We start from the raw sequence: 16,060 nt of genomic DNA on the forward strand, positions 1-16,060 counted from the left end.
AGAGAGCTCTGAATGGAAATAGTTGCCTGGGTTTTGGAGGATGAAAACACTGCCCTGCTCTCACAGGGACACAGATGTCCATGCACCACAGGGAAACCCCACCTTCACTGGCGCCTTCTAGACACAGTCAGACTCAGCCAAGGCCACATGCGTGCACTCTGGGAGGAAGAAGTGAAATATTTGAAAGCAGAGGTGAAAACAATGCACGTGTTAAAATACCACTTTTCAATACAGGGCTGCGGTGTCCTCCTCCTCACTGTCACCCAGGGAGGAGACGGGGCGGACACAGGAGGAAACTAAGCCATCACTGTCTTGCCCACCTGGTTAGAGGTCACTTCTGGCAAAACTAAAGTGGCACTAGTGCTAAAGAACCCATTTGCCAATGCAGGAGATGTTAGGTATGTGGGTTTGATCCCTGGGTCGGGAAGATCCCCTGGAGAAGGAAATGGAAGCCCACTCCAGTATTCTTGCCTGGAGAATCCCATGGACAGAGGAGCCTGGGGGGCTACAGTCCACGGGGTCACAAAGAATTGGACACGACTTAGGAACTCAACAGCAACAACAAAAATTAAATTAGGAAAATGCATATATTTTTAACCTGGTAGACATAGTCTTTTTAAACTTAGGACTTTGTGGTTTCCAGGGGAGATTAAAGTCACAGTGAGTCTGCAGATGATGTTCTCAAGCCTTGCTGAGACTTACAGGCCGTGGCACAGGTGGTTTAGGTCTGGTCCTCCTGTAGCTAAGAAAAGACTTGCGGAGTCATCCGACGATGTAGCCACCGTGAGCGGGGAAAGGGCAGCAGGCGTGTCACCCGCTCCCTGGTGAGATGCTACACACACTTTATAACCCTCGGGGAAACCTCAATAAACAAGGTTCGCTGACGGGAGGGCTAAAATACACCACAGCCAGCAAGCTGATTATTGTAGATGCCATTTGTCTGAGGTATATGCAAAGAATCTTTAGGAAGTAGAAATGATGTCAAATGTGTCCCATGTTTAAAAAAGAAAAGAAAAAAGTAAAGGAGTCATAAAGTCTGAACATCAAATTTTAATCTTGAACCTTTTCTCCAGTCTTCAAATTATTAACATGAAAAGGAATGATAAACTGCAATTTTATCATTACCCTATCGCCAAGTAACAAGCCCTTGTTACAAAGTCTCCATCTACTGTGCCCAAAAACCAACAGAAAACCCAACATTATATTATCTAAGTGATCTATTAACAGATGAAATTTTAACCAACTTCATACCAGGAATCTATTAACAGAGGTACTTCAATCACATAGCTTAAAATATGGAGAAAAGACAGATAAAAAAGTGATCTTATCCGGTAGTAGTCTTTTTACTTCTTAAAATTTTTATAAAATACACTAATTTCCCAAAATAAAGAATATTATGACACATTGGTGTCAACTTACACAAATGAAAGCTGATGGCAGCTTTTTTTCTAGCTGAAGTTCATTTCACCAAAACTTTATATATTACATGAATATCCCAGTAAAGTATTTTTTTAAAAAATTCAATACACAGGAACATAATGTACAGTGTCTTATAAAAAATGGTTAATTTAGGAATGATTTCATTTCAACCACATAATATATCTCTTTAAGACCATAAAACTGCTTGCAAGAAGACTCTCAGTCCATGTTTTGACTCCCTAGTTGCAATTCTTAAAGGTAAAAAATGAGAAGGGTTTTTGTTTTTGCTTTCTCATGAGAAAACTGTGGTCGCTGTTCCTGCCGCTGCCAGGCCGCCTCCCTGGCTCTGCTGTGAGGGGCCCTGAGCCAGGCTGTGTGGCTGGCTGGGGCGGGGGCGGCATGGCTGTGCAGAGGGGTGGCGGGGGCCATGGGCTCAGCCCACCCGTGCCCAGCAGCCTGCGAGGGGCACAGCCCGGGCCTCGGCCGCCCGGGGACAGCGGCGCTCGGGGTGACCTGGGCAGACGAGGGGCTGCCCAGCCCAGCCGCACGGCCGCGGCGCCCCTGCGGCTGCTGTGTGGGTGCAGCCCCACGCAGGGGTGGGGGCATGGGAAGGGCCCCGCGAACGCCTGTGGGCCTCACGCGGAGGCCGCCTGCGGTGGCAGCACGGGCTCCTTCAGGGCCGCCCGCAGACGGCGCACCCGCGACCCAACTCCAGCCACCGAGCCGGCCGCTTCTGTGACGCAACTCAACCTGCTTCTGAACACATGCTGTCCAAGGCTTGTGCTCTATTCCCCCTTCTCCTAGGAAATCGGAGACCCTCACAATTAAAGTGAGGACTGGGTTCTGGGGTGACTCCAGACCCAACCAGAAAGACAGGTGCCCACCTCGCCACCCGGGCCCCACTCGGTGCCCTGGGTTCACTCGCGGGCCCTGACTTCCCAGAGAGACGGCCAGGCGCGACAGCCGGCATCCTGGACCCAAGGAAGGGAGTGACCCGGGAAGGCGGGCCGTCTTCTTAACCCTGAGCCACCAGGGCAGCCCTGGGGCCGTCTTCTGCACCGAGGGGGCTCTGTTGCTCCCAACAGGGGTCACCCAGCCTCTCATCGGCTACTGTTTCATAAATTAATAACTTCTCAAAATCATAATCCAAAGAATTCATCTATTACAGGAAAAATTCAAGTTTAAAAAAGCAAATAAATTAGTTAAGCCTTGTAAACAGTTGTCCATCTCAGCTAGGTTCCTCTGTGGAGTGAATCAGACGGCTCAAGGCAGGCGGCAGGTGACCAAGGCAAGGGGCCAAGTGCCGCGGGCCATCGGAGGGCCGTGGAGGCAGGTGCGGTCCGGCCCGGCGCCCTCAGATGTTCTCCACGAAGCTCCCGGGGAACAGCCCCGTCTTCCCGTTCCGCTGCAGCGTGCCCTTGAACCAGCCGTCCTCCCGCTTCTTGTGCACAAACACGATGTCGCCCTCCTTGAGCTCCAGCTCTGCCTCGCTCTGCGGCGGGTAGGAGACCACCACCCGGTGCCTGTGGGGGAGAAATAGAGATGGGTGACTGAGAGGCGGTGGGTGACAGAGAGGCTCTGGGTGAACAGAGAGACTGTGGGTGACTGAGAGGCGGTGGGTGACAGAGGCGGTGGGTGACAGAGGCGGTGGGTGACTGAGAGGCAGTGGGTGACAGAGAGGCAGTGGGTGACAGAGAGGTGGTGGGTGACAGAGAGGTGGTGAGTGACTGAAAGGCGGTGGGTGACAGAGAGACGGTGGGTGACAGAGAGGTGGTGGGTGACTGAGAGGCGGTGGGTGAACACAAAGACTGTGGGTGACAGGCAGTGGGTGACAGAGAGGCAGTGGGTGACAGAGAGGTGGTGGGTGACTGAAAGGCGGTGGGTGACAAAGAGGCAGTGGGTAACAGAGAGGTGGTGGGTGACTGAAAGGCGGTGGGTGACAGAGAGGCGGTGGGTGACTGAGAGGTGGTGGGTGAACAGAGAGACTGTGGGTGACAGGCGGTGGGTGACTGAGAGGCGGTGGGTGAACAGAGAGACTGTGGGTGACAGGCGGTGGGTGACTGAAAGGCGGTGGGCGACAGAGAGACGGTGGGTGAACAGAGAGACTGTGGGTGACAGGCGGTGGGTGACAGAGAGGCGGTGGGTGACTGAGAGGCGGTGGGTGAACAGAGAGACTGGGGGTGACAGGTGGTGGGTGACAGAGAGGTGGTGGGTGACTGAGAGGCGGTGGGTGACAGAGAGGCAGTGGGTGACAGAGAGGTGGTGAGTGACTGAAAGGCAGTGGGTGACAGAGAGACGGTGGGTGACAGAGAGGCGGTGGGTGAACAGAGAGACTGTGGGTGACGGGCGGTGGGTGACAAAGAGGCGGTGGGTGACTGAAAGGTGGTGGGTGACAGAGGCGGTGGGTGACTGAGAGGCGGTGGGTTAACAGAGAGACTGTGGGTGACAGGCGGTGGGTGACAGAGAGGCGGTGGGTGACTGAGAGGCAGTGGGTGACAGAGAGGCAGTGGGTGACAGAGAGGTGGTGGGTGACAGAGAGGTGGTGGGTGACTGAGAGGCGGTGGGTGACAAAGAGGCGGTGGGTGACAGAGAGGTGGTGGGTGACTGAAAGGTGGTGGGTGACAGAGAGGCGGTGGGTGACTGAGAGGCGGTGGGTGAACAGAGAGACTGAGGCGGTGGGTGACTGAGAGGTGGTGGGTGAACAGAGAGACTGTGGGTGACAGGCGGTGGGTGACAGAGAGGCGGTGGGTGACTGAAAGGCCGTGGGTGACTGAGAGACGGTGGGTGAACAGAGAGACTGTGGGTGATAGGCGGTGGGTGACAGAGAGGCGGTGGGTGAACAGAGAGACTGTGGGTGACAGGCGGTGGGTGACAGAGCGGTGGTGGGTGACTGAGAGGTGGTGGGTGACAGAGAGGCAGTGGGTGACAGAGAGGTGGTGGGTGACTGAAAGGCGGTGGGTGACAGAGAGGCAGTGGGTAACAGAGAGGTGGTGGGTGACTGAAAGGCGGTGGGTGACAGAGAGGCGGTGGGTGACTGAGAGGTGGTGGGTGAACAGAGAGACTGTGGGTGACAGGCGGTGGGTGACAGGCGGTGGGTGACTGAGAGGTGGTGGGTGAACAGAGAGACTGTGGGTGACAGGCGGTGGGTGACAGAGAGGTGGTGGGTGAACAGAGAGACTGTGGGTGACAGGCGGTGGGTGACAGAGAGGCGGTGGGTGACTGAGAGGTGGTGGGTGAACAGAGAGACTGTGGGTGACAGGCGGTGGGTGACAGAGAGGCGGTGGGTGACTGAAAGGCAGTGGGTGACAGAGAGACGGTGGGTGAACAGAGAGACTGTGGGTGATAGGCGGTGGGTGACAGAGAGGCGGTGGGTGAACAGAGAGACTGTGGGTGACAGGCAGTGGGTGACAGAGCGGTGGTGGGTGACTGAGAGGTGGTGGGTGACAGAGAGGCAGTGGGTGACAGAGAGGCGGTGGGTGACAGAGAGGTGGTGGGTGACTGAGAGGTGGTGGGTGACAGAGAGACGGTGGGTGACAGAGAGGCGGTGAGTGACTGAAAGGCGGTGGGTGACAGAGAGACGGTGGGTGACAGAGAGGCGGTGGGTGACTGAGAGGCGGTGGGTGAACAGAGAGACTGTGGGTGACGGGCGGTGGGTGACAGAGAGGCGGTGGGTGACAGAGAGGTGGTGGGTGACTGAAAGGTGGTGGGTGACAGAGAGGCGGTGGGTGACTGAGAGGTGGTGGGTGAACAGAGAGACTGTGGGTGACAGGCGGTGGGTGACAGAGAGGCGGTGGGTGACTGAGAGGCGGTGGGTGACTGAGGGGTGGTGGGTGACTGAGAGACGGTGGGTGACTGAAGGGTGGTGGGTGACTGAGAGGCGGTGGGTGACTGAGGGGTGGTGGGTGACAGAGGGGCGGTGGGTGACTGAGAGGCTGTGGGTGACAGAGAGGTGGTGGGTGACAGAGAGATGGCACAAAGAACAGACAGATGACAGACAGTCAGGCTCCAGAGCACAGAGGGAGAGATGGTACATGCGGGGAGAGAGAGTAAGTGATAGACAGACGGGGGAACAGATAGATGGTAGATGGGTGACAGAGAATAGATAGACAGATGATACAGGGAGAGAGAACAAATCAAAGATAGATGGGGGAATAGATGATAGACAGGGGAACAGATAGATGGTAGATGGGTGACAGAGAATAGATAGACAGATGATACAGGGAGAGAGAATAAATCAAAGATAGATGGGGGAATAGATGATAGACGGGGGAATAGATGATAGACGGGGGAACAGACCGATGATGAGGGGCAGGAGGACAGAAGGGGAGGATGATGGATGAGGGAGGGAGGGGGAGCAGGGAGGCAGAGGCAGATGATAGAATGATGACAGTAGAAGTCGGGGAGGGAGAGGGAAGGTGGGGGCTCAGTTACAGCTGCTCAGAGTCAGGCAAAGCCAGCATGCATGCCTCAGATGTTGACAGAGCAGGACAGAGCACAAGTCTGCCTACAATGTTGGTAAAACGACCCAAACTGCTACCGTCCCCTGTTGAGTAGAGACCTGCAGTAAACAGCGCTTGGATGTGCATAAAAGTCCACAAGTGACCAAGGACTGAGCTGGATGAGGATGGACTCCAGGGAAGCTCTTCCTTACACACCCAGCTCTTTCTGGGGCAGCTTGTCCCAAGGTTCACACAAGGAGGGGGACTGGGGCCACCTGCTCAATCTGATTGCCACGGGTCTGACCAATGGACTGCTTCTCCGAGCGTTCTCAACTCAGGGATCACTGGGAGAAGGGGTAATTATCATTTCAAGATTCCTGAAGCCTGGCTGGTTTAAGGTCAGCTACCCCCTGGTACCCCACTCCAGTACTCTTGCCTGGAAAATCCCATGGATGGAGGAGCCTGGAAGGCTGCAGTCCATGGGGTCGCTGAGGGTCAGACACGACTGAGCGACTTCCCTTTCACTTTTCACTTTCATGCATTGGAGAAAGAAATGGCAACCCACTCCAGTGTTCTTGCCTGGAGAATCCCAGGGACGGGGGAGCCTGGTGGGCTGCCGTCTATGGGGTTGCACAGAGTCGGACACAACTGAAATGACTTAGCATAGCATCCCCTGCTTCCAGGCTTGTTTCCTTCTGCAAAATTATGCTCAAGAGCCATGGAAGCCCTGGGGAGGTGAGCTGTGTCTCACTCTGTGTGGTCTCTGCCCACCTGTGTGACCGACAGAAGCCTGCACAAATGATGATCTGGGGTGCTGAGGCAGGGTCCTAACGGGTGTGCGGCGGCCCCCACTCCGCAGCCTCCGGGAAACCACCCTTGCTGCCAGCTGAGTCATCCCCCTGTGCACAGACGTGCAGGCCAGGTAAGAGAGGTCTCTTTCCAAAAGTCGCTGGTGATGTGGGCAGCCACCTGGAAGGGGTCTTCTCTCCCTACTCAAGCCTTCATAAGACTGCAGCTCAGGTGGACGTCTGGACAGTAACCTCAAAAAATGCCCTAAGCTAGGACCAGTCGTGTACGCCACCCCCAAAGTCCTAACTTCCAGAACTGTGAAACAATACATGTTCACAGTTAAGTTAGCCTCTGAGTTCTGGAGTAATATGTTACACTTATAAATGTGGACACACCTCTCTTGCTGGCTGATGCTAATCAGTGAGTATGAAGCTATTCAAGTGGTTGAGTTTCTACGCTCATTTGGTTCTCAAAGTCAGAAAATGAACTTAGAGCCTAAACGGTGACCCCCTCCACTATTCTTGCCTGGGAAATCCCAGGGACAGAGGAGCCTGGTGGGTACAGGCTACAGGGTTGCCAAGAGTTGGATACAACTTAGCAACTAAACAACAACAACAACAGAGCTATAAAAGCGGCTGAGTTTCTACTCTCATTTGGCTCTTAAAGTCAGAAAACAAACCCCTAGCCTCCTAGGACTCACTCTTAACAGCACATAGAGAATGTCATGGCTGAAAAAATGGTCGTCAGAACTGGGTCTACACAACTGCCCCAACCTCATGAAACCCATCAGAGCGCAATCCTTCTGGAAGATCACTGGTTTTACCAGCCTCCAACCCATAATGACCAGAATCCATTCATGCGAGGACGTGAGCAAGAGCCTCAGGCTATGACTCGATTAATAAAGGCATCTCTGCAAAGGCCCAGCGGCTGCCTGGACCATTCCTGGGTGACTCTGGGCTCAGAAACCAAGTTGCCGTCCGGGGTGTTGAGCAGAAGCGCAGCACAGAGGCTGCCTGGCTGTTCGTAAGAGAGGTCCTGGGAAGCCAGAGACAGGACAGGCTGTGAGCAAGCCTGCGGGTTGTGGGGGGAGGCCTGGCCTCTCGTGAGAAGTGGGCCTGGGGCTTATGCTCAGAGCAGCTTTTGCTTGAGCCTCAATTTCCTCATCTTTGCACTAGGATGGCCGTGACCACACAGGTGCTACCAGATGATGTGGGGACAACAGGGGTATGATGCACTCAGCACTCATCTGTCACAGAGTTCACACCCTGAGCGCCAGTTCCCGCCATGACCGTGTGTCTCAGGCAAGGGCGGGTGGCGCCTGGTGCTTCCAGGAGGTATGACCTGGAGGACAGCAACCTGACCACACACCTGACCAACTCTAGAACGACAGAGCCAGGGTTGTGGAAGCCCTTCTCTGACAGCTTGCAAAGCAGGATGAACGAGTCCATTGTGGGCTACTCTGGAGGAAGGGATCCAGATGAGTAGGTGTCTCGGCTCCAATGCCAACAGGCTGAAGAGCCTGTGAAAAGCCATGCCGCCATCCAGGGCAGGTTAACATTTAAGCAAAGCTCCATAATTATAGGAAGAAGCACACAAGTAACTCATCATATTCAGAGCCAATCTCTGATTAAACGTATCGACCCTGGTCCTCCACGAGCTGCCTTAAAGGTGAAATGGAACAAAAGCCCTTCTTGAAAAAAGTGACTAGATTGACATTTGCATTTTAGAAAATGCACTAAACCAACTTCATCAAACATTTTCTGAACTTGAACTGCTGCCGAGCTAAGACCACAATCTTCCTGACAAATCCCCAGGGGAGTGGGTTTTCATGGCTGAGTGACGAGCCTCCTGGGCTGAGAGGAGCGAGAACCATGACCTTGGACCATAGGGAGACCACTGGCTGCAGAAGAGACTCTGCTCAGATCCCGGCCCTGGCTCGAAGAGCGGTATGCACACAGATTCCCAACAGGGATGCTCAAGACCAATGCTGGGCACAGCGGGCCACCATCTCAAGCACGGAGAAGCTTTGCCAAGTCCATATTCACTGACCCCAGGCAACGTGAGTGCAGCCACAGAGCCCAAAACCCGTTGCTCCAGCCACGACCCCTCGGGTGTTCTGAGCAGGGATTCTGGGGCGTCCCACGCCTCAGGGGCCATACTTCTCTCCCACAACTGCCATGGACCTGGGGTCCACCTTCCACATCTGCATCCCAGCCTCGCCGCTCTGACCTGTCCCACCTGAGCAAATAACCTGCCTGTCCTCCCAGCCTCCAGTCTCCTCCTGTCCCCACTGCATTCTGCATACGATCAAAATACTAACTTTCTTAACTGCCAGCTCTAATTGCAGCTATTTCTCGCTCAATATTCCTTACAGCTTCCCAACTCCTCGGAGCAAGGTTACTCCCCAGTCTGGCATGTGAAGCGCTCAATGGCCTCAATTCTCTGCAGCCACAGCTAATGGTCATCCCCATGAATGCACACACACACCTGGGCACCGGGACACAGCCCCCAGGTATGGCCTCTGCCCCCAACCCCAGGCCTTGGCTCACACGGTCCCCTGGGGGCGCCCTCGGACAAACCCAGAGCCCACCCACATCCAACAGGCTCTCAAAGCCTTGCTCCATCTGCCCCGTGACTGAAGGAAACTTCATCCCTGACCAGGTTCCAGAAGCCCTGTGCATGGTCCTTAGCACAGTACACATAAAAATCCTTCATAAGAATGTCCAACGACAAAAGGAAAGGTTTAATTGTATAGCAAAGTGATTTTTCCAAATGTACAATGTTCCTCAAAAAGGAATGAAATTCTGACAGAAGTTACAACATGGATGAACCTTCAAAATATTATGCTGAGTGAAATCAGTCACACACAATTCCACCTATGAGGTGTGGAGATAGTCAGACCCAGAGAGACAGAAACGAGAAGGGGGTTTGTCAGGAATTGGGGAAGGCAGGAATGGGAAGTGAGTGTTTAACAGGGTGACGAAAAAGCTCTAGAAACGGATGGCAGTGATGGTTATACAACAATGTGAATGTACTTAATGCTACTGAACTGTATCCCTGAAAAAAAAAATGGCACATTTTATCGACATTTTACCACAATTTAAAAAAAGATAAATGAATTTAAAAATAAATGAAGGGACTTCCCTGGTGGTCTGGTGGCTAAGACTCCCCACTCCCAGTGCAGGAGCCTGGCCAGGGTTTAACCCCTGGTTAGGGAAGTGGATCCCACAGGTTGCAACTAGAAATTCTTATGCTGCAACGAAGACCCGGTGCAGCCAGACAAATACGTATTTTTAAAAATTAATGGAAAGCTGAAAGAAAGAAGAAAGGAAAGAACACAGACGGGGAAGGAGCGCGGAAGGAAGGAAAACCATCAAAAGCTACGTGCCTCCTGCTCCTTTCGGACAAAGCCTGGGGGTGACAGAGGGCGCGGAGGGCGGCTCACAGGCCCGGCCCCGAGAGGGCCTCTGCCTCTCATGCGACACTGAGATCTGGGGGATGCTGACCCGGGTGGAATGCAAGAAAGGGACGCCTGCTGTATGAAGCAGCTCCACGGACACCCCCAGGGCAGTCTTTCCAGGCTCAGGCATTCCAGTCTCTGCTTAGATGGGCACTCGTAGCCTTTCATTAGCACAAATTTCCCACTTCCTTAATTTTTTGGTCTTTCTCATGTTTTCTGCAGTTCACGCTTTTTTGTTTCTGATCTCTCCGGATCTTGCCCAGATCGAGTCCCCAGGCTCTGGGAGGCAGGGTGCCTGTTGTCCTGTCTGGGTGGCTGACCTCTACTACGGCATGTCACTAGCAAAACCAGACTTGCCTGCTTCGTAGTTTGCTTGAAGTCTGAGTGACTTACACTCATTGCTTCATCCAGGGGGTTCACTTTCACAGCCTCAAATTAATCGTTTAAGCCCAGCTGCCTTTCTATAAATCTATCTCTGTCCAATTTGTATGTTTTCTGGTATGGTTCCTGATCAAGGAGCAGAGGTCCTTTTCCAGTTTAGCAGATGGGCTTATAGGTACATGGTTATCAGTTTAAATCCTAAACTTAAAAATATACGAAGATGACTTGCTGTGTGTCCTTTATCTGTAATTTCTTTTTGTAGAAAAAAAAAAAAACTGTCACATGTACTTTATTTGCCATCCTTTCTGAAATATTTTATTTCTACTTTCTCTTTGCAATTTCCTAATTATTTTTCCTCAGTCCTTCCAAAATAGAGCCTTCAATATCTGCTCTATTATCTCCACTGTCATCAATTCTATTCCGCCCCCAGAATACAGCATTCCGTGCTTGTTTTCCTCAGTCTCTCTCACAAACACAAAAGATTCCTTCTGCTCCTCAGAGAACAGGCTCAGCTGGCACCAGATCTGCCAGCACACCTCCAGGCGCCTCCCTCCCTCCTCATAGTGTGAGACATAAGCAGAGCTTCCCCTTCTCCCACTTGAGATTTAGGGGTAGGGTCCCACTTCGAGAGGAAATTTTATTCCTGTTGTTACTCTCATCTGTAGATGAATCCTATCTCATACTAGACTGATATTACACATTAAAAATATTTCTCTGGAACTCTAGAAGGAAAAATTCTACCAGAAGAGCCCCACACTCTCGCACTTTGTGGGGGCAGGAGTCGTGACATTTAGACTCTGGTGAATTGAGGACGCTGAGATCCTGAAATGCTTCCTAAATTAGACTGATGTGAAAGCTAACCTTCCCTGCATTTTTAGCATGAAGTACTTTTTCTTAGGTTGAAATTTTTTAAATTCCAAAAGAGGTAATCCCTAAAATGCATCCTTGGAAGTTTCTGAGTAACCAAAAAATTTCCTTCCCAGTGGATAACAGGATAATAGACTGTTTTCCTATGCTACTCGCTTCCACACATTTTTCCTATTGTGTCTATAGTCAGGCAGACCTACGAAGCTGAGTTAGACACATACCATCACCATCGCTGTAGGATGGCAAAAAGGCTGTGAGAAGCTGGTAAGGCTGGCTATTATATTCAATATTCCACTGAGCACGTGGATTATAAAAATATAAATGCGGGGCAGAAATTCTCTCCAAAGACCACTTTCCCACTTGTAGAAATGGAAATGCCTCCATAAAATACCAGGCAGAGGATCCCAGCGTGCCCTGCCCACGTGATCAGCAGTAAATCCGCCTGCTCCTTGTCTGGAGGGGCAGCCAGCTGCGGCCCCTCCTGTTGAGATGCCCTGGACTGTGGGAGCCTTCTGTGAGCAAGGCGACCTTCTGTGAGCAAGGAGCCCCCATGAGCAAGGCCGGGCTGCAGAAGCTTGGAGGCTGGCACACCTGGCCTCTGGAAAGAGCCAGTGCTGGGGGCAGGGGGCGGGGAGGTGGCAGTGCTGGCCAGAGCCTGGCAGGGTGGTGTCTGGTGCAGTGAAGCAGCCCCACAGCAGACACAGGGACACCACCAATGACAGGAGAGCGGGCAGACTCAGCTCGCAGAGGGACTTGCACTCAGAACCGCCTCTGTGGCCCAGAGGGAGTCAACGAGTCACTGGACTGGGTCCAGGAGCAGAGGCGCCCTCCCTCGAGAGCCAAGAGACACCGAAGGAAAAAGCAAGACTCGTGGAAAGAAGCGGGACGTGAACTTGGGACAAAACCTCAAAGCTTTGCTGAGAGCCCAGTGGATGAGGGGAAAGACAGAATGGTTTCATGGGTAAGGCAGAAACACTTTAGGGTAATGTCTCATTTCAAAACTGGTTTTAGAAGGGTCAGAACCACACAGAACTACCTCATGCCCCCATAAAAGTCCACAGCGAATGGTGTACCTTGTATTTAAGGCACATAGATTGTTTAATTCTTTCCTGAGATACTTCTGGGTAATAAAGTAAGCCCCTCAAACTGTCTGAGTGCAGGCCTCAGGTTTAGTGGGTATTTCATGTGAAATACAGAGTTCAGGTGGATTTAAGTCATTGTAAAGTATAACACTTTACAGTAAGATCTTGAATCATTAACAGAAAATACTGCCCCAAAGGCGACACCACCACAGATGAGAAACATGCTCTGTGTGAGACGCAGGGACAGGGGGACTCGAGCCTGCAGAGACAGATGGCACCTCCTCCAGCAGATGCTTACATACTTATGCTAACGTTATGGGAAAACAGTCCTCTAGTTTCAGAGTGCTTCATGCCGTCTTCTCAGGCAACAGACCATGCCGCACTTTTAATTCATATGATCCGAGCAGGGTTTTGGTTTTTGTTTTTTGCTCTCGGATCGGCTTTATTTTTTTCCTAGCAGGTTTCTGTTTTATTAAGTGGATTTTCTTTCCTAACACGCTCCGAGAGCCCCAGCGGCGAACAGACAGGAAGCTCTCATCTGTAAAGGGGACACGAGGCCACAGTCCCTGACCGGGGCGCACTGTTCTGCGGGTGACGGAGTCCCGTCAGCAGGGCAGCAGGGGTCGGGCCAGCAGAACTCTGCCACATTCCGGCTCAGGAAGAAGCTGAAGAGAACTCTGGGGGACGGAACACTCCAGGAGCCCTACAACCAGCAGGCGGTGGTGTTCATAAACCTTCGATAAAAAGGGCCAAAGATGAAACGAGGGTGGCTGGCTGGCCGTGAACGAGGAGCCAGGAGAAGGCAGGGACCAGCGCTGCCGTGACCACTGCCCCGTAGAGGAGAGCTCTGGAGACATGATGGAAAGGGGTGAGGATGTAGAGGGGACCGCAGAGATGGAGCGTGTCACCCGAGGGGGACAGGAGCCAGCGCCGGCTGTCACCGCAGACCCCAGGAAGGAGCCGGAGACGCCGCGGGTGCCGCAGACCTGCCGGCTCCCAGCGCCCATGACGAGAACCCACCTCTCGCACACGGCGGGCCGCACCTCACTGGCCGCGGGGCCCAGGGACGAGCAGGGTTGCCGGGGGGGTGGCGCCACTGGGGCCGAGTCCAGGGAGGAGGCCCTGCGCTGGGGGCCGGGGGCCACGGTGTCCCCATCGCAGGGCCCAGGGCAGGCGCAGGGGGGACCCGGGGGCCCGCAGGACAGCTCGGCCCCCAGCTCGGCATCCAGCGTGGGTGAGGCCGGCGGTGATCCCCGCGGCTTGCGCTTGGTGGAGGCCCCGGACAGCAGCTTCAACAGCCCCTTTTTCTCTTTCTAAGAAAAAAAAAAAGTGCATGGGTTGGAGACATGGTTCTGTTGGTAGAGTTTCAAGTTCAGATTTGAGCTTTCCAAGGGACCCCTGAGGGTGTCTGGGACTCCTGGTCCGGCTCCTGGGGCTGTGTGCTCAATGCCCTTTACCTCTCTGCACAACGTCCACCCACCTGAGCATCTTCCCTGGTTCTGGACACTCAAGTGCTCATCACCAACCTCCATGGAGGTGGGATGAGCAGATAAAAAGGATGGGAAACCAAAATCCCACCAATTCACTTTCCAGGCTTGGCGAAGGCAAAGTAGACACTTTAGGACAAAATGGAAATTTCAGACGATAGCTTTAATTTCCTGAAATCTTCAATTCTTGTGTGCTATACTCAACTAACATAAACTCACTTGCATTTTAGTATCTTACTCCACAGCCATAGACCTGAGGCTTATCCCTCATAGGGGATGATGTCTTGATCAGGGTGAAGGGCTAAGTCATATTCACTCATCACTACGTTGATGAAATTTAACAAACTGATAATAACAGAAGTCAAACCATATCTGTTGTGCAAATACTTCTTTAATTAAAAAAACAAAGTCGTGTCCAACTCTTTACGACCCCATGGACTATAGCCAGGCTCCTCTGTTCATGGGATGCTCTAAGCAAGAATACTGGAGTGGGTTGCCATTTCCTCCTCCAGGGGATATTCCCCACCCAGGGATCAAACCTATGTCTCCTATATTTCAGGCGGATTCTTTACCAAAAACAACTACAAAATTTAAAAAAAAGCCCATCAGTATAATAAAAACATTTTATGTCTCTTTTTGCAAGCAAGTGTATAAATGAGAATTACTCCCATCAACCTCAAGCCATAGAAGCCACCTCATGGGTCTTGGTCTCCTGTGGTCTTTTCCTTTTGGTCTTGCTCTGCTAGGAAACCAGATCTAGGGCTGGCTCTTCTCTGTGCCCAGACCCCAAGTGTCAATATTCTTCTGATGCCCAAAGTAATAACAACCATCATTTTAAATTGCTTTACTAATGTGTCAACTGCGTCATCAAGTCCTCTGACTGAAAACATGGTCCGAAAATACAATAGTTGAGAGAAATAACCCTTTAGAACGCTCTCTAGGCAAACTGGGACTATTAAGATCCACTAACAGGGAAGGAGAACTATAAGCAGCCCTCAAGGAGACAGAACACCGAGGAATTCTTCCTGAATACTGACTTAGTTCAAACTCAGTCAAATATCCCTTGGGCGCGGTGGCAGGGGGTGGGGTGGGGGAGGATCCATAATAACAGAGTTCAGTTAGAGACAGTCTGGTAGAAGGAAATAAAGGTAACCATTTATCAGACAATCAATCACCCCAGGCGGTCTGCACCACAGGCCCCATTTACCCAACGTGGCCCACAGCACTGCTAACCTGCAGGGCAGGGGCTCTTCCCATAGAGGTCATTACGGAACACTGAGCAGAGGTCCCTGAGCTATTTATTAGGTCCTTATTAGTCATCTATTTATACAGTAGTGTGCATATATCAATCCCAATCTGTCTCTCCCTCTCTTACCTCCTGCTAACCATGTTTGTTTTCTACATCTGCGACTCTACTCTGTTTTGTAAATAAGTTCGTTTGTGCCCTTTTTCTTTTTATATTCCACACATAAGCAATATTATATGATATTTGTCTTTGTCCGCCGTACTTCACTCTGTGACAATCTCTAGGTCCATCCGTGTTGCTGCAAACGGCATTATTTTGTTCTTCCTTGTGATTGGGTGATAGGGCACTGTGTACATGTACCACACCTCCTTGACCCACTCCTGTGCTGATGGCTACTGAGGCTGTTTCCATGTCTCCGCTGCTGTCAACAGTGCTGCTGTGAACAATGGGGTGCACGCGTCTTTCTGAGTTATGGTTTCCTCTGGGTATATGCCCAGCAATGGGACTGCTGGGTCACATGGTTACTCTATTTTTCAATTTTTAAGGATCCTCCACACTGTTCTCTGCACTAGTCATCATATTTACATTCTCATAACAGTGTACAAGGGTTCCCTTTTCTTCACACCCACTCCAGCCTTCTCATTTGTAGACTTTTTGATGATGGCCATTCTGACCAGTGTGAGGTGATATAAATCTGTAGTTTTGATTTGTATTTCTCTAGTAATTAGTGAGAATTGATTTTTAAAAGTTACAAGAAAATATATGCATGGCCTGAAATTCAGAAGGAAATCCTGAAGCTTCGGCTCCAAGCACACACTGTAAATCACCCCAGCTGGTGAAGGGGCAGATGCACCCGATGATGAAGGCACTTATGTGATGCCCCAGGAAGT

The 16,060-nt window shown here is 51.9% G+C and overlaps 1 protein-coding gene across 5 annotated transcripts in view; it reads right to left on the minus strand.

Moving 5' to 3' along the window:
- Positions 1-1,030: 1,030 nt before the first annotated feature.
- Positions 1,031-16,060, minus strand: part of SH3RF1 (SH3 domain containing ring finger 1) — a 157,172-nt gene continuing 142,142 nt past the window's right edge. For 4 of the 5 annotated variants that reach the window (XM_055577624.1, XM_055577623.1, XM_055577621.1 and 1 more), the window contains 2 exons: positions 13,458-13,750; positions 1,031-2,942 (listed from right to left, as the gene is read on the minus strand). In XM_055577624.1, coding sequence (XP_055433599.1) covers positions 2,774-2,942; positions 13,458-13,750 — 462 coding nt within the window. In that variant the 3' untranslated portion in view covers positions 1,031-2,773. The remainder of the gene's footprint in view (positions 2,943-13,457; positions 13,751-16,060) is intronic. The other variant, XM_055577625.1, reaches the window with a different exon arrangement.

The sequence above is a fragment of the Bubalus kerabau genome, chromosome 4, assembly GCF_029407905.1.
Source record: "Bubalus kerabau isolate K-KA32 ecotype Philippines breed swamp buffalo chromosome 4, PCC_UOA_SB_1v2, whole genome shotgun sequence".
Classification (NCBI taxonomy): Eukaryota; Metazoa; Chordata; class Mammalia; order Artiodactyla; family Bovidae; genus Bubalus; species Bubalus kerabau.